This window comes from Aquarana catesbeiana, linkage group LG13, assembly GCF_042186555.1.
Source record: "Aquarana catesbeiana isolate 2022-GZ linkage group LG13, ASM4218655v1, whole genome shotgun sequence".
Classification (NCBI taxonomy): Eukaryota; Metazoa; Chordata; class Amphibia; order Anura; family Ranidae; genus Aquarana; species Aquarana catesbeiana.
The window spans coordinates 230524667-230549267 of NC_133336.1; the positions used below are offsets into that span (position 1 = coordinate 230524667).

General features: G+C 41.2%; 2 protein-coding genes across 2 annotated transcripts in view; both read right to left on the reverse strand.

Annotated features, from left to right (window-relative positions):
• The window catches only part of LOC141116698 (high affinity immunoglobulin gamma Fc receptor I-like), a 39150-nt gene extending 34815 nt beyond the window's left edge, over positions 1-4335 (reverse strand). The window contains exons 1-2 of the mRNA XM_073609090.1: positions 4305-4335; positions 3039-3059 (exon numbers count right to left, since the gene is read on the reverse strand). Of these exons, the coding sequence (XP_073465191.1) occupies positions 3039-3059; positions 4305-4335 (52 nt within the window). The remainder of the gene's footprint in view (positions 1-3038; positions 3060-4304) is intronic.
• A 9988-nt stretch (positions 4336-14323) lies between these two features.
• The window catches only part of LOC141116699 (low affinity immunoglobulin gamma Fc region receptor III-like), a 43433-nt gene continuing 33155 nt past the window's right edge, over positions 14324-24601 (reverse strand). The window contains exons 4-8 of the mRNA XM_073609091.1: positions 20137-20274; positions 19310-19324; positions 18720-18794; positions 16904-16920; positions 14324-14530 (exon numbers count right to left, since the gene is read on the reverse strand). Of these exons, the coding sequence (XP_073465192.1) occupies positions 14483-14530; positions 16904-16920; positions 18720-18794; positions 19310-19324; positions 20137-20274 (293 nt within the window). The 3' untranslated portion in view covers positions 14324-14482. The remainder of the gene's footprint in view (positions 14531-16903; positions 16921-18719; positions 18795-19309; positions 19325-20136; positions 20275-24601) is intronic.

The window sequence follows — 24601 nt, forward strand, 5'->3', positions numbered from 1 at the left end:
TTCTATGATACATTCAAATTAACATTACATTTCACTTGTGTGCAAATTGTGGCTAATCCACAATGTTTAGAATGGTCGTCAACCATTGCATTAAAGCGATATTAACCGCTTGCCGACCTCCGCACACAGATATAGGTCAGCAGAATGGCACAGACAGGCAAATGGGCGTACAGGTACGTCCCTTTTAATTTGCTGCCTAGCGGCCTCGCATGCACGAGTGTGCCCGTGGGTCCCAGGAACTCGATGTTCACCGGCGGCCCGCGATTGCGGTATGGAGAAGTAGAACGGGGAGATGCCTATGTAAACAAGGCATTTCCCCATTCTGCCTAGTGACAAGACAGAGATCTACTGCTCCCTGTCATCGGGAGCAGTGATCGCTGTCATGTCCTAGGTAGCCCACCCCCCCCACAGTTAGAATCACTCCCTAGGACACACTTAACTCCTTCATCGCCCCCTAGTGGTTAACCCCTTCCCTGCCAGTGTAATTAATACAGTAATAAGTGCATTTTAATAACACTGATCGCTGTATAAATGACAATGGTCCCAAAATAATGTCAAAAGTGTCCGATGTGTCCGCCATAATGTCGCAGTCACGATAAAAATCACAGATTGCCGCCATTACTAATAAAAAATAATAATAATAAAAATGCTATAAAACTATCCACTATTTTGTAGACGCTATAACTTTTGCGCAAACCAATCAATATACGCTTATTGCGGGTTTTTTTTACCAAAAATATGTAGAAGAATACATATTGGCCTAAACTGAGGAAAAAAATGTGTTTTTTTATATATTTTTGGGGGATATTTATTATAGCAAAATGTAAAAAATATTGCTTTTTTTTCAAAATGGTCGTTTTTTTTTTATAGCGCAAGAAATAAAAACTACAGAGGTGATCAAATTCCACCAAAAGAAATCTCTATTTGTGGGAAAAAAAGGACTTTTTTTTTGGATAAAACGCTGCATGGCAGCGCAATTATCAGCTAAACCGACGCAGTGCCGATTCGCAAAAAATGCTCTGGTCAGGAAGGGGGTAAAACCCAAAAATGTAGTATAGCCCCCTCCTTTATAGGTGCTAGGAACAAATAGATAGATTTAGTGTCGACTCACTGTGTTCAGTGGAGCTGGGTGTGTTTTGATAGGTAAATTTAGTTTGTCCCACTGTAACCCTTGTGGCTGTCATCATTGTGTTAGGTAAATTTAGTTTTGCTGACTGTAACCAGTGCAGGTGATTAAATAGGTCATTAGGTTCAGTGTTCTCAGCTGCTGCTAGTTTGTTTACTCCCTCTGTTTTCCCGAGGCCTGGAGAAGTCTCTGGAACATAGGTGTGCAAGTATGCAAATTACAACATGAATATTTATGCAGCCCTGGCCAATCCCAGGGTGCAGGGCCCTGAAGGCTGCTGGGAGTCTGTATATATTCTCTGGAACACTGAGTTCTTGGTACTTTCCTACAAATGATCAGTCCTGCCTGAAGGGCTGCTGCCATCCAGGGCAATGCTGCCATGTGCGTGATTTTTGTAGGCCTTAGCTGGGCAACCTGAGGGCCTGGATGCGGAAACTAAGGAGAGCTGACTGAGGGGCTGTCTGCTGAAGATCTAGTCTGGTATCACCGGAGAAAAGTGTTGCTTGGAAGGAGGAAACCAACTGCCCCAGGACATTTTTTAGTACAGACTGCTGAGAGATCTTAGAGACTTGTTGACTGCTGCCATTCCCTGTTGTGCTAGAGAGTCAGCTGTGTGTTTGTACAAAGGGAACATTGGCTCCTGAAGATCTTAGTCTTATCTAGTTCTCTGAGAAGGGACTCTGCTCTTGTTGCTCTAATTAAGAAGCGTGTGTGCCATTAACTGCTTATATTACAAAGCCTTATTCACAATTTGCTGTAGGCAAGTACTTCTGCTTCAGCTTTACAGAAAGGAGTTCACTGTCCTCAACTTGTACATAGTTTCTGTTTTCGGAGTATCCCACTCAATTCCCTCAACCCTATTCCAGTTCTCCAAAGACAAAAACAACAAAAACAACACTCCTAGAGACTGGTTATTGAGGAAAAGTGTGGCTGAGATTGTGTGTCTGGCTGTGGGGCAGTCCACTGGAGAAGAAACAAGAGGTCCACGCTGCTCACAGGTGAGCCGGCTCCAACACCATGATCTCCTCACTGCGTGGTGCTCGCCCGGTCACAGCTGAAGCAATAATGAAAGGAAAGTCCGGATGGCTGCACACCAAACTGAGATCCAAAATGCCTTTATTCACATAAAACTATGAAGAACATGAGGAGCACTACATGTACAAGCAAGGGAGGCACAGCTCACATGTTTCGCACATGAATTGTGCTTTATCAAAGCCCACTGGTGAAGAATATGGGCAAAATTCCAGCAACTCCTACGGGAGTAAGCGCTGCAAGTCATATATTGCAGTTTACCAATTTAGTGGCTACATTAGTTTTCTTTTTAGGCTTTATTCCCTCTTTTTTCTCCTTGTTATCCAGTCAGTAACATGCCTCCTGTATTAGAGCGCCCCCATTCTGGATGAAGGAGAGCACAGGGGGCAGATTTGGACAACAGTCTTGTCAGTCTGGGGGGAGGGGGATGGGGTTGTTAGAAGTACTAGCAGATTTATATACAGTAAAACAGATTGGAGCCAAACTCCAGTTAATACTTCATATTCAGTTCTAGCAAACATCTTTTTCTTTTTGGGATAAAGGTTTTACATAAATAAATAAAAGCTGATCATTGCAAGCACCTCTGTCAGTGTTATATGGTCTCTCTCATCCCTGTAACTTCAAGAGAGCTTTTCTGTTGAAAAACAACTGATTTAGTGACCAGATTACCAGATGAAAATAGATTAAAAAGCTAAACTAATACAACCATTGCATGTAATTAGCAAGCTGCATTATAATAAATGTTTGCTTTGGGGTTTAAATACTGCTTTATTGCAAAGTTATTAACAAGATTATAATCAATGATCCAAAACCTGTTCACTATTTGTCATTAGTATTATTGTATTTATGACACATTGTCCAGTATCAGATTTGTACTCACCAGATTTCCCCACGTTCAAAGCTGAAAAGCCAAAATGCACTCCTTAGAAAATATTTTGTACAGTACATGTCATTAAAACATATCAAATGCATTTCAATCATTTATCTTTCTTTCATTTTCAGTTAGAGATTATAAAAAAAAAATTATAACAAAGATGTTAGGATCCCAATTTTCTCAGGTCACCAGAAGAAGATCAGAACTGCCTCTCTCTCTTAGATGACAAGCTATGGTTTGAAGAGGTCATGTTAGGCAACCAGACATTGTGTTGCCATTCCACCATTGGGTAAGCATCAGTTGCCGTTTTATTCACCCCACAAGCCCCCTTACACAGTGGACATGTTTATTTACCCATCAGAACATTCTATGAATCCATCATAACCCCCTTACCAAGACACTGCTATTGTGCTTTACATAGCCACCAGCCAACCCACCACCTCCTTTATGAAGCTTATTTCAACCAGCCCTTTTCCCTTCACCCTTATGCAGTTCCAGTGACATAACTATTAGAACCAAACTATGAAACCACCAGATCCCCCTTTACTGACCAAGCAACCAGTCCTCCCAACCCTTCATAAGCTGTAAAAGTCCAGGGGTGGAGATACTGGGATTCTGAGATGTACTGTGGACGTGAATATAACTTAAAACAATATTTCAATGACAAGGAGCACTCAGTAGTAGACCGAGGACACATACCCCGGTATCATACCCTAGAATTGCCCCAATCTTACTACAGTTTTCTCCTTAGAGCTGAAAGTCATCTTCCGTCATCATTTACTTTGACAATTAAAACAAAGCTCTTCTGAAAATCACATTTGTGGTTCTGACTTATCTAGATAAATGGGAAACTTGCAGCCTGTGTGACAAGACCACAAACACAGCTTACAAACAATACTTATAAAGTAGCACGAGTCGCAAATATGCTCTGCCCAGACGCCAATAGCCCATTTCTACAATGTGCAATCCACCATCACTGAGAGTGGATTATACTAAACAATTGTAACATATTGTATTTCTCATGGAACAAAATAGATCATACATTCCCCTTTAGATGGTGAACACAAAGTAAGAAGAAGAAGAAGAAGGGTCATCATACTTTGTCCACAACAGATGCAATAATGAATGTGTTTAAAGGAAAAGCCTCCAACAGGCTCATAGTAATGAGTTGTTTTTTTGTGTTTCACACAATCTCAAAGGAAAGACACTCAGCTGACACTCAGAATATAATAATAAAATACTCAGAATGAAAAAAAAGATCTTTCTACTTACAAAGGAGCACGATGGCGAGAAAGACAGACATGGTAGACGGGACCTTGAAGTTGTGACTGTCCTTCTGAGAAGCAGAAGTTTTGTCCGTCTTCGCACTTCCTGAACTTTTTTTAAAGACATTTCACAAGAGCTAAAACCATAAATGTCGTGAGAAGGTAGAAAGAGGAATAATCTGTTATGGCCAATCAGATCTCAGATCTGCCTTATCTGATATGAGACATGCTAGACAAAACTCATATTACATTTTAGAGTGAACACTGCTGGCCTTGTACCCAGGATTGCTGGTCTAGCTAGTTCATACGATAGTAAAGACCTTGTTTAGAGTCCATTGCTGTCACTTTGACAAGGTTTGGCTTCCATTGCTATCTTACTGAATAGTACACTCGGGTGACACCATATAGACAATCCTTTTTGTAGATGAATTGTAAACACAGACTGGAGCCTACAGGCAATCCTTTGGGGTAGATGTACAGATTAAAATAGAAACAGGCGCTCTTTTTGGTTGGGTGTACCAATATGAATTGTAAACTTGGTTACAACCTACATGAAATCCTATGATGTAGATGTACCAATAACAATTGTAAACTCAAGTTACAACCTACAGGCAATCCTTTGGGTGAGATGTACTGATAGGAATAAAAACGAGAGCACCCTTTTGGGGGAAATATGCTGACTAGTAAAGACTCTATAGTATTCCTCTTTTGGCTGCTACATATGCAGGGCCAGCATAGACAATAACTGTTACTACCAGAAGAGAGAGGGCTATGATGTGCAATGAGGGAGGGGGCTGTGCCAAGGAATCGACACTAATGGAGTAGTCACATTTTTTAGCAAATTCAAAGGCACATTGAAAGTGAATAAAACATGGGGCGCATGCTCGCAATCGCGGGAGATGGCTGCCTGAACTCCGTGCTCCGCGCCACCGGGCACTAAAGACCCGGCTCACAGAGCACAGACTCAGCTCAGACACGACAGCTCCAGCCCCTACGATCGTGGACACCGCCAGGCACCCAGGGGTATGTACAAGGGGCACAAAAACAAAATTCCGCTCTATAGTGCGGGATGCAATATCCATCGCCTCCGGCAAGCTCTCTTCTGATCTCATGCGAGGCCTTAAAGAGATAGGCCACCGCACAAACCAGCTAGAGCAGCAGATGGACATAACCACTACTGTGCTAGAGGGACATGAAGATGAGGTGGATAGGCTGAATGCTGAACTTACAGTCAATTGCAGCCATAAGGAAAAGCGCTATTCGAGGCAGTCTTGTGAAGACAGATAAACAGGCAAAAATCAATAAGAAGAACCATTTATCGATTTATTGTTGCCATAAGATGATTTTTTTTATAAAAAACAATTACAATTCTCCTTTGCATAGATAATATAATGGTGAACTTGAAGGCTTACATGATAAGCTGCAGGATGCCAAAAATAGGGCCCACAATCTCCGAATACGCGGGATCCCAGAGGTTATAACAGACCTGCAAGGCACCGCCACAGCCTTTTTCCAGGAATTAGCACATGAGCTCCCACTAGAGCACCTGGAATTCGATCGCATTCACAGATCCCTTGCGCCTAAAACCTATGGATGGCCCTTCCAGGGATGCTATTATAAAATGTCACTTTACCGCACTAAAGAGAGGCTTCTGCAAGCAGCAAGAGAACGCCCTGATCTTTCCTTCCAGAACCATTCTCTCCAATTGTTCACGGATCTTTCTCCAGTCACGATCGCAGAGCGACAGAACCTAAAACCATATCTACAGATGCTACAGAAGGTGTTCAGAGAATGGTCAAGACAAGTCATGTCTGGAGCTGATCGGTAAAGCAGGAGCCAATGGAGCAGACAGAAGCGGGGGCCAGAGGACAAGCCAAGGTAGGTGAAGGTGTTCAGAGAATGGTCAAGACAAAAACAGGTCTGGAACGGATCAGTAAAGCAGGAGCATAGGCGTGTGCACAGGGTGTGCCAGGGGTGGCTGGGCACACCCTAATCGCCTTGTGTGGTGCATATTCCCCCCTGTTTAGACCACTGATATTTCATCCCCAAAAAAAAGTTACAAAATAAAATAATTTATAAAAAAATAAAATAAAACTAATGACACTGTCCACTGCCCTACTGACACCATCAGTACATATACACATGCATATGTATTTGAGCTTTGGGGTGCACACCCTAATGCAAGAGGCTGCGCACACCTATGAGCAGGAGCCAATGGAACAGACAGAAGCAGGGGTCAGGGGACAAGCCAAGGTAGGTGCAGGTGTTCAGAGAATGGTCAAGACAAAGTGGGGTCAGAAACCTGAAACAGGATACAGATTCACAGGGTCACAGGTTACACAGGAGGCTGAAGACAAAGCAGCACTGATGCTGAACACTGGCTGAGTTTAAATAACCTGTTTGGCGCCAGCATCTGTCATAGGAGCACACAAGCACCGGGGCGTAGGAGAATGCGCAAGGGCACTTGTACACATATGCATTAGCCAGTACCCAATTTTTGCAAGTACGAGAGGGAACATGTATTAGCCTGTGCACAGAAGTCAGTCCAGAGAAGTTATCTCCTCTATTTGCAAGCCTTTCCTTACACATAATTTATTAAAAAGAAAAATGCTGTAAGTGCACATTTAAAATACTTGATTTGTTTGTGCTTTAAAGATGTTAATTAGGGGTGGGTGGCGCTACCTTTAACAGGGTACCTTAAAAAATATTATATATGCATATCCTAAAATAGAAAATACTCATAAGTGCAAAACCTCAATCACTCAAATTCATTGGATAGTGAATGTGAGTGTGCAACTCTTAAATAGTGAACCGTGCTACCATGCCAGTCTCATATCATGCATAATGGTGTATAACGTGTAGTTGACCATCAAAAATATATAATAAGTGACAACATAATGGTAAATGATAAATGACAGTAAATTAATTAAACCATTCAATAAACACCACAATCTGTGACATAGAAGGGAATCAGTCCAATAGGAATCCCCCTCAAGAAACAATGTGTGATCCACTTTCCAAATGGCATTAGTCAGCATGTGCTGCTGATACTATCCCATGCCTAAATCCTATGTTGATCCACAAGTGTGTCCAAAATTACATAAGGTGAAAAATCTAAAGCGGCTAAAATATATATATATATCATAAGTAGTCCCAACTTAGGTATAAGATGCAAAATGCAAACCTAAAAAATGGTGAAAAAATAAGGATAAGAAAAAATGGATGTGTCAGAATGCAGCATAAGCAAAAAACAAAAAAGTCTGTGATAAGTGACTTTCGTGAAGGCAGCTGTTCAGATCCAGTGACTTGCGGTGCTCCCCCTCAAAGATCCCCACTCACCAGCTCCCTACACCCCTGCAGGGGTAGTAGGCATGTAGTACCAGGCAACGATATGGTGTTTTGGGTCCCCAGGTGCTCCCGCTCCAGCTGTGAAGTATCCGTCAGTATATCCTCATATGGAAGAAACAGGGCTCCATAGTGTGATACATTTTAAATTCTTGAGGGGGATTCCTATTGGACTGATTCCCTTCTATGTCACAGATTGTGGTGTTTATTGAATGGTTTAATTAATTTACTGTCATTTATCATTTACCATTATGTTGTCACTTATTATATATTTTTGATGGTCAACTACACGTTATACACCTTTATGCATGATATGAGACTGGCATGGTAGCACGGTTCACTATTTAAGAGTTGCACACTCACATTCACTATCCAATGAATGTGAGTGATTGAGGTTTTGCACTTATGAATATTTTCTATTTTAGGATATGCATATATAATATTTTTTTAGGTACCCTGTTAAAGGTAGCGCCACCCACCCCTAATTAACATCTTTTTATCATTAAACTTACCCCTTTAAGGGGTAAGTGTAAGGGGAGGCTGCAAGCCTTCTGGTCCGTGAGCGCAGAAACCCGTCCCTCAGTTTGTTTGTGCTTTACCTGCAATTTTTTTGAGTTTGTGAAAGGGTCTGTTTAGCCTTACATGTTTCATTGGACAATGTGTTTGGGTTTAATGTGAAATTCAGTAGACTGGTTCTGGGAGGAAGTCCACCACCTTTTCTATTAACTGCATTGTATTGATCTGCACAACAAAAGTGAACTTCAGGCAAACAATTGAATACACAAATGATATACATACTGTATATGAGAGCTATTTTTCCTTCCAAAGGATTTGTATTTCTGTCCATCCAGTATTGAAATTACTTCTGCTTTGTGGCTTGTCATGTTTGGTGTATGATTTAATTGGTTTTATTGGTTTCATTGGTGACATTTTTATTCTTTTTTTTTTTTCCGAAGTCTGGCTAAGATTCTTATTGAGTTCTAGCGGAGAGTTCCTTTTAATCTTTTACATCAGCCAATATTTTTTTTCAGCTCCTCAAAGTTTCATGGAGGTCATCAATTTCTTATGCCCTGTACACAGGGGCTGACTTTTCGGCATCAAAGGTCCGACGGTCTTTCCGACGGACTTTCAACAGAGTTATGACAGACTTTCGACGGACTTTCTAACGAACGGACTTGCCTACACATGATCACACCAAAGTCCGACGGATTTGTACGTGATGACGTACGACCGGTCTAAAATAAGGAAGTTGATAGCCAGTAGCCAATAGCTGCCCTAGCGTCAGTTTTCGTCCGTCGGACTAGCACACAGACGAGCGGATTTTTCAACCGGACTCGAGTCTGTCGGACAAATTTGAAACATGTTCCAAATCTAAAGTCTGTCAGATTTTCAACAGAAAAGGTGTGCTGCAGGTCTGATGAAGCCCACACACGGTCGAATTGTCCGACAGATTCATTCTGTCGGACCAGTCCGGTCGAAAAGTCCGCCCGTGTGTACAGGGCATAAGAGGTTCTTCCTCGTCTCTACTGCTTGTTGTGGAAGTAGATGAAATATACAGAAGCAGCTAATGCACATAAATGTATTATATTTTTCACCATGTAATCTGAGGAAAGGAAGCAGTGAGGGATGAGACATAGTTTAACCTTTCTGCCCCCCAAGGGCCATATCTGTGTTTTTTGCTAAAAAAGTAACCACTTCCCGCCCGTAGGCCGTCATATGATGTTCTGGACTTTGAGTGGGGATATCTGAATGACCCCCCCTCCCGCCGTCCACCGGTACTTCTACCTGCGCGCCTGTGCGATCAGCGAATCAGAGAATGAATCGGTTGTCGCCCGAAGTTGTGCATAGAGTTTTCCGGTGACCAGATGGTCCCCAGTCATCTCTATGACCCTCGGAGGCCCGGGCACGCTGTTATGACGCCATGTCTGGGACAGCGGAAGTAAATAATGCCGGGGACGCAGCTGGAAAGGCCAAGACAGTTTTTTTTTTTTTTATCTCGGTATTTCCAGCCTGAAGGAGAGATGTGGGGTCTTATAGACCCCACATCTCTCCATAAAGGGGACCTGTCACGCACTATCCCTTTTTCAAGGGATATTTACATCCCTTGTATTTGGAATTAAAGGTGATAAAAAATTTTAAAAATCTAAAGAGAAAGTGTAAAAATAAAAAGTAAAATAAAGAATAATTAAAAGAAAAAAATAAAGTGCCTCCATTCTGTGCTTGCGCACAGAAGCGAACGCATACATAAGTCACGCCCACATATGTAAACAGTTTTCAAATCACACATGTGAGGTATCGCCGCGTGCGTTAGAACAAGAGCAACAATTCTAGCTCAATACCTCCTCTGTAACTCTAAACAGGTAACCTGCAAAAAAATTTAAAGCATCACCTATGGAGATATTTCAGTACCAAAGTTTGGCGTCATTCCACGAGTGTGCTCAATTTTAAAGCAAGACATGTTAGGTATATATTTACTTGGCGTAACATCATATTTCACATTATAGAAAAAAATGGGCTAACTTTAATGTGTTTTTTTTAATTTCATAAACATCGCTGCACAAATACCGTGTGACATAAAAAGTTGCAACAACCAAAATGTTATTTTCTACTGTCTCTGCTAAAAAAACATATATAATGTTTTGGGGGTTCTGAGTAATTTTCTAGAAAAAAAATTATGAATTTTACATGTAGGAGTAAAGTGCCAGAATTGGCCCGGTGGGGAGAGTTAACACCCCCAAAACACAATATACGTTCTGAAAGCAGACACCACGGAAAATAAATGGCAGCACTTCCAATTTTTTATGTCACACAGTTTTTCAAATGCAAAATTTCAGAAAAAAAAATATCCTGAAGTTAATTTTCTAGCAACCTAATGACATATATTAGTGTTAAAGGGAAACTTAATAGGTTCCCTACCAATGCAGTGGGAAGGTGAATAATAAATAAAATAAAAAAAAACACACAATATAAAGCTGCCCCTTCTAAGGTTGTGGAACCAATAAAGTGAAATATATGTGTGTGTTGAACTGCGCTTATTATGAAACTATTAAACAGTGCAACTGAACAGTACAAATCAAATATATGCAACTACCGGGTTAACTCCAGTGGGAAATGTTTAATGCGTTGTGTAAAAAATATGAAAAAAACTGTATTCAAACATCAATCATGAACTTCATATATTGCAATCATAATGTCCAAAGTGATAAACTAACATATAAATATGAGTTTAAAAAAGGTTCATCCAAAAATTTTACAGTGATAAGGTGCTTAGTCCAATGTGACCCCTGATAACGTTAGACGCACTGACGAAAAGCATAGGGTGTGGTCGAGTGTTATACGTCACTTCCGCCCATAGTGGAACGCAGGTGGAGCGCAAGCGGCGTCCCCGTGTCCATCTACATGTTTTAACCTTACTGCATGTTTTTTGGCTTGTTGATGCCTTTTTTACCAAATAAAACCCCCTTTTTTATGAAATACAGTACTTCATCATGGGAGATTGTTCCTTATTTTTATGTTCTACCTGGATATGAGTAACTATCCTTATCCGAACGTTTGTTTGGAGACACCGCCAGTATTGCTGAAACGGATGTCCGGATCCATTCCAATATCTTAAAGGCTCTTAAGATCTCTATGGTAGGGATCATCCCCATCTGGTGAGTAGGCTGTTTGCTTGGTGTGGTGGAGGATTTCTATAGTCACCTGTACATTGGACTAAGCACCTTATCACTGGAAAATTTTTGGATGAACCTTTTTTGAACTCATATTTATATGTTAGTCTATCACTTTGGACATTATGATTGCAATATATTGAGTTCATGATTAATGTTTGAATACAGTTCTTTACGTATTTTTTATATAACACATTAAGCATTTCCCACTGGAGTGAACCCGGTGGTTGCATATATTTGATTTGTACTGTTCACTTGCACTGTTTATTAGTTTTATAATAAGCGCAGTTCAACACACATATATTTCACTAATAATGACATATTTTACCTAGTTTTTTGGCAAAATATAAAAGATGGGGTTGCGAATAGTTAATAGATACCCAAGATGCCAAGCCTTAAAACTGTCTGCGTCTGTGATTTGGTTCCCCTAATTTTCCATAGGTGACACTTTAAAAGTCCCTACAGGTCATCAGTTTGTTCACTAAACTTTATTTTTCACCACATAGGAGACAAAAAGTCCCCTATATATAAACACTATTGGCATTTTTACATTTATATGTGCATGGCTTTTTGAGGAGCGAGTAGGAGGAGAAGGAAGAATTCCCAATCCTGAGATCTGGAAGGTGGATTGTTGGTCCCCTTGGGAGAGACAAAAGCATTATTGGATCATATTTGGGTATATGATCCAAGATCCCAGGTGAGAGCACAACCGGTGGAGGTTGCACATGGCATGAAGCATGTTTGGTACAGCACAGTAGATGATAGCCAGACTAGCACCATAGAACACTGAGGACTATATCATTTCCATATAGGTATATTCATTTGATTATTTATAATTAATCGGTTAAAATGTGAAAAAAAAGCCAATGAGCAAATGCATTTCAGGGATCAGAGTACCTCTCCTTTAAGGGCTGCAAACAGGCTGCGCCTAAAAAAAAATCTCTATATATATTGTGAGAATTGGTTTCAAACAGTAGAGTTTTAAAGATACAGCCACTCGCCAACTCTTCTTTTAAGGGCTTTCCTTGCCCACTTTTATTACAAGAAGCTCACAAAGACACATGGGTTACCCTTGCAGGGGTTCATTAACATTTATTCTCCAGAAAAAAAAAAACACACACAAATCCTAACATAATCCTCCTTGCTGGCTCTTGCAGAACTCTGCAACAATTTATAACAATCGTCAATCCCCATCTGTATCTATCAGACAGTCTCACACAGCCCTGTCTTCACATACACATTCTATATACACCTCACAGACTTCTTCTGTGCTGGCTCCTACTCTGACATCTGGGCAGAGACCACCTGTCCCCAAGTGGAGCCATGAACACCAATCAGCTCTCTAACAAAAGCCCTGTGCACACACCTGTACAATCAGTGTGCTGGTTGTCCCCTAAATGTGGACCCAGACCTGGAGGCTTCATCCCACCCAAGACTCTACATAATACAGTAGCCTCTTGACTCCAGGACAAAATCCAGGATTTATCAATCCCTGAGGAAACTGAAAATCCAGACACAAGCATCCCAAAACCCCTGCTAGGGTGAGAATCCTGGGTCAAACAAAAAAAGAGTAGATGGATAGATAAATAATAGACTGATCAAACCCTAAAGATAGATAATTTGAGGGTTCTTCAAAAAGTTTCTGAACTTTTTTAACTCTTTTTATTAAGAATTTAAAAAACAAATGACATTACTCGTACTAAACTGCAAGGTCAGCCGGCTTACCAGACAGACAGGTCACATGACACTCTCAGACAACTACTACTCCTCCCACCCTCACCATTTCCAACGATATTATAAAAGTGCAGAAACTTTTTGAAGACCCCTCATAGACAAACTGTAGAGGACAGATAAGTCTAAGCTTATAATATAATTCAGTATGTTCATTTACAACCAAAACATCCTTAACAAAACTTTAAAAAGTTTGGAATTTAACCACTTGCGGACTGTCCGCCGTCATTATATGGCGGCACTTTGAAGAGGAATATCGTTGTTATGGCAGAAGCTAGCTGCCATAACCCCTGTATCCTCTTCTTCAGCGGGCGGTCCTCTTTCAGATAAAAGTGGTCTCTGCTGCGGATTCGCTGCAAGATCACTTTTATTAGTGCCAGGAGAGGGGCCCCCCTCCTGCCATGCTGCGTCTCTGCCGCTTACCGGAGCCGCCTTGTAGTGGCGGAGACAATCGGGTCCTTTCCCCTGCTTGGCTGGCTGCCGAGTGAGGGGAGGATTCACTCGGCTCCATAGCATTGACTGGCGGAAGCGACGTCAAATGTCACTTCCCCCAATGCTCTTAAAGGAGACTTTTTTTTTTTAATTACATTTTTTTTAATTGCATTTTAGTGTAAATATGAGATGTGAGGTCTTTTTGACCCCAGATCTCAGATTTAAGAGGTCCTGTCATGCTTTTTTCTATTACAAGGGGTGTTTACAGTGTCAAAAAAAAAAAAAAAAAAAATAGAAATTTTTTTTTTTTTAAAGCGCCTCGTCCCGACAAGCTCACATGAGTAGCGCCCGTATATGAAAATGATGTTCAAACCACACATATGAGGTATCACCGCGATCGTTAGAGTGGGAGAAACAATACTAGCCCTAGACCTCCTCTGTAACTCAAAACTGGTAACCTGTATGAATTTTTAAACATCGCCCATGGAGATTTGTAAGGGTAAAAGTTTGTTGCCATTCCACGAATGGGCAAAATTTTGAAGCGTGACATGTTGGGTATCAATTTACTCGGCGTAACATTATCTTTCACAATATAAAAAAAATTGGGCTAACTTTACTGTTGTCTTATTTTTTAATTAAAAAAAGTGTATGTTTTCCAAAAAAAGTGTGCTTGTAAGACCGCTGCGCAAAAACAGTGTGACAGAAAGTATTGCAACGACCGCCATTTTATTCTCTAGGGTGTTAGAAAAAATATATTTAATGTTTGGGGGTTCTAAGTAATTTTCTAGCAAAAAAACATGATTTTTTTTTTTTAAACACAGAGCCTGAAAAATAGGTCTGGTCCTTAAAGAGTGGTAATATAGTTAGCTGACACATTCATAGTTTTAGCGGTATTATTTCTTCTTTTTGATCATTGTTGGTATTCAGAAAGTGCCGACTGGAATCACCAATATCATCCATGGAAATGTGCAGAGTTTGGTATCATCCATTCCAGGTCTGGTATCCTTTCTTAGATATTCGCATTATTCACAGTAGCGTATGTAACAGTCAGATCCTCCTGGAAATAAATAAAACAGATAATATAACTGGATTAGTGTTATAGGAGCACTGCTATCATGTTTTTGTCATCTACCAGTATATTTTTATCTATCTATCTATCTCATATCTATCTATCTATCTATCTATTTATCTATCTATCTATCTATCTATCTATCTATCTATCTATCTACAGTGGGGACGGAAAGTATTCAGACCCCCTAAAATTTTTCACTCTTTATTATATTGCAGCCATTTGCTAGTTCTGTCAGGTTGGATGGTAAACGTTGGTGGACAGCCATTTTTAGGTCTCTCCAGAGATGCTCAATTGGGTTTAAGTCAGGGCTCTGGCTGGGCCATTCAAGAACAGTCACAGAGTTGTTGTGAAGCCACTCCTTCGTTATTTTAGTTGTGTGCTTAGGGTCATTGTCTTGTTGGAAGGTAAACCTTCGACCCAATCTGAGGTCCTGAGCACTCTGGAGAAGGTTTTCGTCCAGGATATCCCTGTACTTGGCCGCATTCATCTTTCCCTCGATTGCAACCAGTCGTCCTGTCCCTGCAGCTGAAAAACACCCCCACAGCATGATGCTGCCACCACCATGCTTCACTGTTGGGACTGTATTGGACAGGTGATGAGCAGTGCCTGTTTTTCTCCACACATACCACTTAGAATTAAGGCCAAAAAGTTCTATCTTGGTCTCATCAGAGAATCTTATTTCTCACCATCTTGGAGTCCTTCAGGTGTTTTTTAGCAAACTCCATGTGGGCTTTCATGTGTCTTGCACTGAGAGGCTTCCGTTGGGCCACTCTGCCATAAAGCCCCGACTGGTGGAGGGCTGCAGTGATTTGACTTTCTACAACTTTCTCCCATCTCCCAACTGCATCTCTGAAGCTCAGCCACAGTGATCTTTGGGTTCTTCTTTACCTCTCTCACCAAGGCTCTTCTCCCCGATAGCTCAGTTTGGCTGGGCGGCCAGCTCTAGGAAGGGTTCTGGTCGTCCCAAACGTCTTCCGTTTAAGGATTATGGGGCCAATGTGCTCTTAGGAATCTTAAGTGCAGCAGAATTTTTTAGTAACCTTGGCCAGATCTGTGCCTTGCCACAATTCTGTCTCTGAGCTCTTTAGGCAGTTCCTTTGACCTCATGATTCTCATTTGCTCTGACATGCACTGTGAGCTGTAAGGTCTTATATAGACAGGTGTGTGGCTTATCTAATCAAGTCCAATCAGTATAATCAAACACAGCTGGGCTCAAATGAAGGTGTAGAACCATCTCAAGGATGACCAGAAGAAATGGACAGCACCTGAGTATATAAGTAAGTAAGTGAGTAAATATATGAGTGTCACAGCAAAGGGTCTGAATACTTAGGACCATGTGATATTTCAGTTTTTCTTTTTTAATAAATCTGCAAAAATGTCAACAATTCTGTATTTTTCTGTCAATATGGGGTGCTGTGTGTACATTAACCACTTAAGGACCAGCCTCGTTTTGAGATTTTGGTGTTTACATGTTTAAAACAGTTTATTTTGCTAAAAAATTACTTAGAACCCCCAAACATTATATATTGTTTTTTTTTTATAACACCCTAGAGAATACAATGGCAGTCTTTGCAATACTTTTTTACACACCGTATTTGTGCAGCGGTCTTACAAGCGCACTTTTTTGGGGAAAAAATTCACTTTTTTTAATTAAAAAATAAGACAACAGTTAGCCAAATTAGCCAAATTTGTCTGTATATTGTGAAAGATAATGTTACGCTGAGTAAATTGATACCCAACATGTCACGCTTCAAAATTGCGCCTGCTCGTGGAATGGCGACAAACTTTTACCCTTAAAAATCTCCATAGGCGACGTTTAAAAAATTCTACAGGTTGTATGTTTTAAGTTACAGAGCAGTTCTAGGGCTAGAATTATTGCTCTTACTCTACTGATCGCAGCGATACCTCACATGTGTGGTTTGAACACCGTTTCTCAGCCCCAATCCTCTTCTTCTCAGGTCTTCCACTGGCACTCCTAGCTCCTCTCCCGAAGTGCCCCCATAGCAAGCCGCTTGCAATGGGGGCACTCATGCATGCTCGCTCCCAAGCCAACTCTGTGCATCTGTAGACCCTCAGAGTGTGGCTTGGCCCTGCCCCTCTGCTCCCTCTCCACACCACTGGCTGTGATTTACTGCAGCAGGAGCCAATAGATCCAGCCGCTCTCTCTCTCCACCAATTAGGAGGGAGAGAGCCGGGAGAGCCGCTGCTATTGTGCACAGTGCTGGACAGATATGGGGGTCAAGTAAGTATGAAGGGGGGCTAAGGGGGGAGCTGCACACTGAAGGTTTTTTACCTTAATGCATAAGCGCCGACCCGAGAAATGCGTTGAATTTTGAAATGAATATGTTGAATACTTACATGTTTAATTCTTTTACCTATAAAGGGAATGAGTAAACAATGATCAGTAATTATTATATTAAAGAAAAATGTTACACTTTTATATACTTTTGTTGCCAAAGATGGTGTGATTAGAGCAATAGTTCTCAAACTTTTTAAGATCAGAGTATGGAAAATACTTCCAAAACCTTCCATGCCCCAACAGTAAAGAATAAAGTTCATACTCAAACAATAAAAGTATGGAAATACAAATAATGTATTGAAATGCTGGAAGGCTCTGGATGAGGTTGGAGTCACTATAGGGGGAGATGGAGGTTATGGAGGGGGTTCGAGGACTCTGCAACAGACTTGGTGGCCCTGTAGGGGTGAGGTTTTTGGAGAAAGCTGAGGGACAGTGTGGGACAGTGTTGGTGGTGGAGAGCACTATGGAGGGTCAGAGGCTGTGCAGCAGACTGGGGGGGGAGGGTCACTGTGGGAGGCATTGTGGATGTTGGGGGTGCTCAGGGGGCCTGGGGACACTTTGGGCCACTATGGGAGGTTGGGGTGCACATTGGAAAAATGGGAAAAAGTCCCCCGAGCGGGGTTTTTAGGCAGCTAGCTATAGATATGAACAAGGCATTAAGTAAAATATTAAAATGCTTTATTGAAGGGTAATGAATAAATGTAACAACATATAAATATAAATTGGGAGCTCCAGTGGGAAAATACCCATACCAAATACATATAATAGCAAACATAGGTTATACACAGCATGTGATAAGGCTATTGCATAACAATCCTGGTGCACATTGGGAGCTGAAAGTCACTGTGGGAGCTTAGCGGATCAGCAGATGGCTGAGAAGGGAAGCCATGGCCTGGCACTGGGCTACAGTCCGGGGGTTATAAGAACCACTGGATTATAAAACTAAAAATGAATATGGTAATCACATTCTTGTCCTGATTAATCATTTAAGCCAATATAATGGAAGCTCAACTAATTACATTTATTATACATTTAAACACTGAAATATTTCATTTCAGAATTTCAGTTTCGTCCAAAAAATACATTTATTTAGTTACTCCTGAAATTTGTTTAGTTAAGAAGTGCATTCGTATGAAAACCCGAACTAATTAATGTTGAATCTGTCAGTTGAAGGCTTATGGTTTCTGTCGGATGTTCTAAGAAGATGCGACGAAGCAGCTAAACTGTACGACGCCACAATCGCACTTTACCGTTTGAATGCTACGCCCACAAGCTTTAGTAGAATTCTAATGTTTGACTAGTAATAATTATAATTATTAATTATTATTACTAGTCAAACAACACTAGAATTCTTCTATAGCCTATAGGGGGAACATTTCATCGTAAATGACCGCTCGCGGCGATCGTATGTTTTTGGCTGCTTCGTTGAACGGTATTACCGCAAGTTCGATAGACACAGATCGCTATTGTCACCGTCATGTCAAATCTTCTATCTATCAATATGGAACTGTTGTCGCAACAATACAAAAATATAATGGATACGAAAATAAAGCATTTTTTATTTAGGATCTTTCGGATTTCGGATTCTGCACGTTCATTATCGTTTTGTTAAAACGAACACGAAAATTTCCGAAATTGGGGCGAAAATGCATTCGGACGATAACAAATGCACATGTCTAATATTTATGAGCATAAAATAATATTTCTGTGGTGACAGCGAGACCTAGATGGGTCATTAGGTATAAATCTCCTTAATTCAGTTATAAATAGAGGATATAACTAATTTTGAAATGTACCCTCTTTTCTTCAGAAGCAAACTTTTTCTATTTAATTTAAAAGTTTTGACAAATACAGTCACCTACTATGACAACTAACCTTTGGAAAGCTGACTTATATCTAGGTAGGCGTAGCAGACATCTTGTAGATCGGGGTCTGTGTTATTTACTGGAGAAAAAAATCACATGCAGGTGAGTTCATAGTTATTAAATAGACATTACAATGTAATCAAAGTAATCTTTCCTTGGTCAATGTGCTTATGTCCTTCAAATTATACATTTACAATATGTAACACAGCTTTTTGTCCCAGGACTATCAAGATTTAAAAATAAAACAAAACTTTCCATGGCTGTGTACAATTTTTTTAAAATTACATTCTGATTTGTAGTAATTTTGGTAAAAAACACCCTGACTAAAGTTTTTCTGACTATTAATATTCTCTATTTCATAAAAAAAAAGTTTTGGTGTATGTATACATATTTTCAATAGAAGTTTTAATGAGAAAATCAATAATAATATACACACACAATACCAGATTGGTAAAGTGCGCATCCTGGATGAGCCCCCCAATAAATAGCAACAGCGTTTAAAGAAGGACAGGCATTTGGTCAACCAATATAATAACTTAGATAAAATTAATATAAAGCTCAAAACAATATATGTGTGCAGCAAACTAATATACAGGCAAAGCATATTGACTATTTCTACCTGTTTTGCGAAAATTGAGTACTGTCCGTGATACTTTTTTTATTTGCACTAACATACAATTTTTCAGGACAAGCTTTCGGGGTATGTCCCCTTCTTCAAGGTCCAAGCAGTACTGAGTACTGAGCGGTCCAAGTTGAGTACTGCTTGGACCTTGAAGAAGGGGACATACCCCGAAAGCTTGTCCTGAAAAATTGTATGTTAGTGCAAATAAAAAAAGTATCACGGACAGTACTCAATTTTCTCTGTCACAATTGCACTAATACGGCTACAATCAAATCAAGTACCTGTTTTGCCTATTTCACAAGGCAAAGGGCAATATCCAAAATTAAATTAACAATGACAATCAGTTGATATCTTTAATTATAATGATCCTTCTGCACTGATGATAAGTGTCATGGGATTGGTTCCTTGAGTAAATGTAATCTAAACATTATAATCACATTTTGCATTGTCCTGCCTAATCTATATTTTATACACTTTATGTTTTTATATACTTTATTGTATTCGTCAACTAGACTTTTTTAATGAATTAAACAAAATGTTTGTATTCTTAATGCAGTAAGCCAAGTAAAATTAACTGTGCAAATCCAACCAGTGCCAAGATATTCTTATTGGTTGGGATGGGATAATACCTTTTTTCAACAAAGAGGTCTTATTATTAGGTGTACTTTGCTTAAAAATGACCAAGGATCTCTTTATTGAATAAGGCCACTTATAGAAATGTGATGGTTCCTGAACCTTCATTTCATTTTGAACGGTTCTGATTAGTAAAATAAAAAATCCTGCACTATAAATGAATTCTAATTACCTGCTGTAGGTATTGCTTGATGAGGGTCTTGATGTGAAAACCTTTTTCTTGTTTTACATTTCCAGATAAGAACAGCGGAGACAACAATGACCACAAGACTCCCAATTACGGCTGCAGCGATTACTGGTAATTCATTATCTGTAAGAAACATGTTGCATTAACTTTACAGAATATTACAGCTCTGCAGAATATAAAGGAAAGGGGACTTTTGCAAACATTAAATTGCAATATGGTTTGTGTACTAATTGTATATACTATATATGTTTTCTATTTGGTATATTTTTTTTCTTTTTTGCCAAAGTGGAGTTAACCATTAATGCAAAAATATACATTGTAATAACCTTAACACATAAGCAGATCTGTAAAATGTAACAAACCAATGGTTGATTTGGTAGAAAGTGTCCAAAACGCAAATGCCACCTTTAGGGCTCATGCACACTGCAGATCAAAAAAAAGTGGCTTTTAACCACTTCAATATCGGGCACTTACACCCCCTTCCTGCCCAGACCAATTTTCAGCTTTCAGCACTGTCACTTTTTAAATGAAAATTGCGCGTTCTTGCTACACTGTACCCATTTTTTTTTCATTTTGTTCCCACAAATAGAGCTTTCTTTTGGTGGTATTTGATCACCTCTGCAGTTTTTCATTTTTGCTAAACTAATAAAAAGAGACATTTTGAAAAAAAAAATGAAAAAAAAAAGTTTTTCTGTTTCTGTCATAAAATTTAGTAAATCAGTAAGTTTTCTCCTTCACCGAAGGGCACTGATAAGCTGGACTGATAAAGCGGCACCGATGAGGTGGCACTGATGAGGTAACACCAATGAGATGGCATTGATGAGGTGGCACTGATGGGCACTGACATTGGGCACTTACGGGCACTGATAGGCAGCACCAGTGGGTGACACAGATATGTAGCACTGATGGGCATGGATAGGCAGCACTGATGGGCACACATAGGTGGCACTGGTGGGCATTGATTGGCACTGATAGGTGACACTGATGGGCACTGAAAGGCTGCACTGATGGGTACTTATGGGTGGCACTGATAGACAGCACTGCTGGGCACTGATAGGTGGCACTGATGGGCACTAATGGCTGGCACTGATAGACTGCACTGATAGGCATCACTGGTGGCACTGGCAGGCATTTTTAATTGCCACTAATTGGCAGCTGCCTGGGCACTGATTGGCATATCCCTGGTGGTATAGGGTGGCATACCTGGTGGTCCAGTGTGGTGGCCATCCCTGGTGGTCCTGCCGGCATCCTGGTGGTCCTGAGTGGGCATCTAAGGGGGGCTGCACCGATAAACAATCAGCACAGACCCCCCCTGTCAGCAGAGCAGCCAATCGTCTCTCCTCTACTCACATCTGTCAGGCGCGAGTGAGGAAAAGCCGATCAATGTCTCTTCCTGTTTACATCGTAATCAGCCGTGATTGGACATGGCTGATCACGTGGTAAAGAGCCTCTGACAGAGGCTCTTTACTGAGATCGATGTAGCGGTTGTCAGACTGACACACCACACCATTGATCGCCACGCTGCGCGGCCCCACAAGCAAATCCACTTTGCACTACAAATGCACTGCAAGTGCACTTGGAAGTGCTGTCGCTGCAGATCTGAGGGGGACCTGCAAGGAAAATAAAAAACAGAATTTTAGCTTCCACATGATTGGATGATAAAATCAGCAGAGCTTCCCCTCATTTCAGATCTTCCCCTCTACAGATCTACAGCGACTGCACTTCCAAGTGCACTTGTAGTGCAGAGTGGATTTGCCTTTAGTAAATCAACCCCATAGTGTGCATAGACTCTATAGGGGTTGATTTACTAAAGGCAAATAGACTGTGCACCTTGCAAAGTGCAGTTGCACGCTGCAAGTGCAATTGCTCCAGAGCTTAGTAAATTAGCAAAAGCTTTGTTGACTTCCATCATCCAATCATGTGCAAGCAAAAATGCTGTTTTCTTTAATTTCCTTGCACATGATTGAGTATTCTTTGCAAAGTGAAGCTTTAACTCTTTTTTTTTGTTTTGTTTACAAAGTTTCTTTATTAATGTATTTTAGCAAGTACAAAGATATACGAGCAAAAGTATACATTCAAGAACCAATGTGATTATACAGATATACAGCTCTCATTGTGACATTATAGCAGAGTTCCACCCAAAAGCGGAATGTCCGCTCATTGTACTCCTCCCCCCATCTAGTGCCACATTTGTCACCCTTCGGGGGGGGACAGGATACCTGTCTTTCACAGGTATGCTTTCCCCACTTCCGGGAGCCTCATCTGCGGGTATTGACGTCACGGCTGGGGCTCCCTCCTCCTTCCTTCCTCCTTGTGTCACTTTTATTCCTATTACAAGGAATGTAAACATCCCTTGAAATCGAAAAAAAGCATGACAGGAATTCTTAAATATGAGATCTGGGGTCAAAAAGACCTCAGATCTCATATTTACACTAAAATGCAATTAAAAATAAAATAAAAAATTTGTCATTTGAAAAAAAAAAAAAAGGCCCTTTAAGAGCTATGAACGAAAGGGATGTTTTGACGTCCCTTCTGCCCTGCAATGGTATGGATACGGGTGGGGGCCATCTTCCCCTCACTCGTCTCCATACCCAGGAAGGACAAGCATCCGATCGCCTCCGCCGCTACCGACAGCTCTAGTAAGCAGCAGAGGACACCTGAGAGGGCCCCTCTCCTGCCGCCAATGAAAGTGATTTGGCTGCGAATCCAATCCAATATTATCAGAAACCGAACCACCCGCCGAAGAAGAGGATACAGGGGTTATGGCAGCTAGCTGCTGCCATAACAAAGACTAGGGATGAGCTTCGAGTTTGAGTCAAACTCATGTTCGACTCAAACATCGGCTGTTCGCCAGTTCACCGAACAGCGAACAATTTGGGGTGTTCGCGGCAAATTCGAAAGCCGCGGAACGCCCTTTAAAAGTCTATGGGAGAAATCAAAAGTGCAAATTTTAAAGTCTTATATGCATGATATTGTCATAAAAAGTGTTTGGGGACCTGGGTCCTGCTCCAGGGGACATGGATCAATGCAAAAAAAAGTTTTAAAAATGGCCAATTTTTTCGGGAGCAGTGATTTTAATAATGCTTAAAGTGAAACAATAAAAGTGTAATATTCCTTTAAATTTCGTACCTGGGGGGTGTCTATAGTATGCCTGTAAAGGGGCGCATGTTTCCCGTGTTTAGAACAGTCTGACAGCAAAATGACATTTCAAAGGAAAAAAAGTCATTTAAAAATACTCGCGGCTATAATGAATTGCCGGTCCGACAATACACATAAAAGTTCATTGATAAAAACGGCATGGGAATTCCCCACATGGGAACCCCGAACCAAAATTTAAAAAAATTACGTGGGGGGTCCCTCCAAATTCCATACCAGGCCCTGCAGGTCTGGTATGGATATTAAGGGGAACCCCGGCCAAAATTAAAAAATAAAAATTGCGTGGGGTCCCCCTCAAAATCTATACCAGACCCTTATCCAAGTAAGAACCTGGCAGGCCGCAGGAAAAGAGGGGGGATGAGAGAGCGCCCCCCCTCCTGAACCGTACCAGGCCACATGCCCTCAACATTGGGAGGGTGCTTTGGGGTAGCCCCCCAAAACACCTTGTCCCCATGTTGATGGGGACAAGGGCCTCATCCCCACAACCCTTGCCTAGTGGTTGTGGGGGTCTGCGGGCGGGGGGCTTATCGGAATCTGGAAGCCCCTTTAACAAGGGGACCCCCAGATCCCAGCCTTCCCCCCTGTGTGAAATGGTAAGGGAGTTGTACCCCTACCATTTCACAAAAAAACTGTCAAAAATGTTAAAAATGACAAAAGACAGTTTTTGACAATTCCTTTATTTGAATGCTTCTTTCTTCTAACTTCTTTCTTCTATCTTCTATCTTCCTTCGGTTTCTTCCTCCGTCTTCTTCTTCTTCTGGTTCTTCTTCCGGTGTTCTCGTTCGGCATCTTCCTCCGCGGCATCGGCGTCTTCTATCCTTCTTCTCCTCGGGCCGCACCGCATCCATGATGGCATGGAGGGAGGCTCCCGCTGTGTGACGCTTCTCCTCTTCTGACGGTTCTTAAATAACGGGGGTGGGGCCACCCGGTGACCCCACCACCCTCTGACGCACGGGGACTTGACGGGGACTTCCCTGTGGCATTCCCCATGACATCAGAGGGGGCGGGGTCACCCATTACGTAACCCCGCCCCCTTCTGACATCACCGGGAATGCCACAGGGAAGTCCTTGTTAAGTCCCCGTGCGTCAGAGGATGGCGGGGTCACTGGGTGGCCCTGCACCCCCTGTTATTTAAGAACCGTCACAACCGGAGGAAGAACCAGAAGAACCAGAAGAAGAAGAAGATGGAGGAAGAAACCGAAGGAAGATAGAAGATAGAATAAAGAAGATAGAAGAAAGAAGATAGAAGAAAGAAGAAGCATTTAAATAAAGGAAATTTCAAAAACTGTCTCTT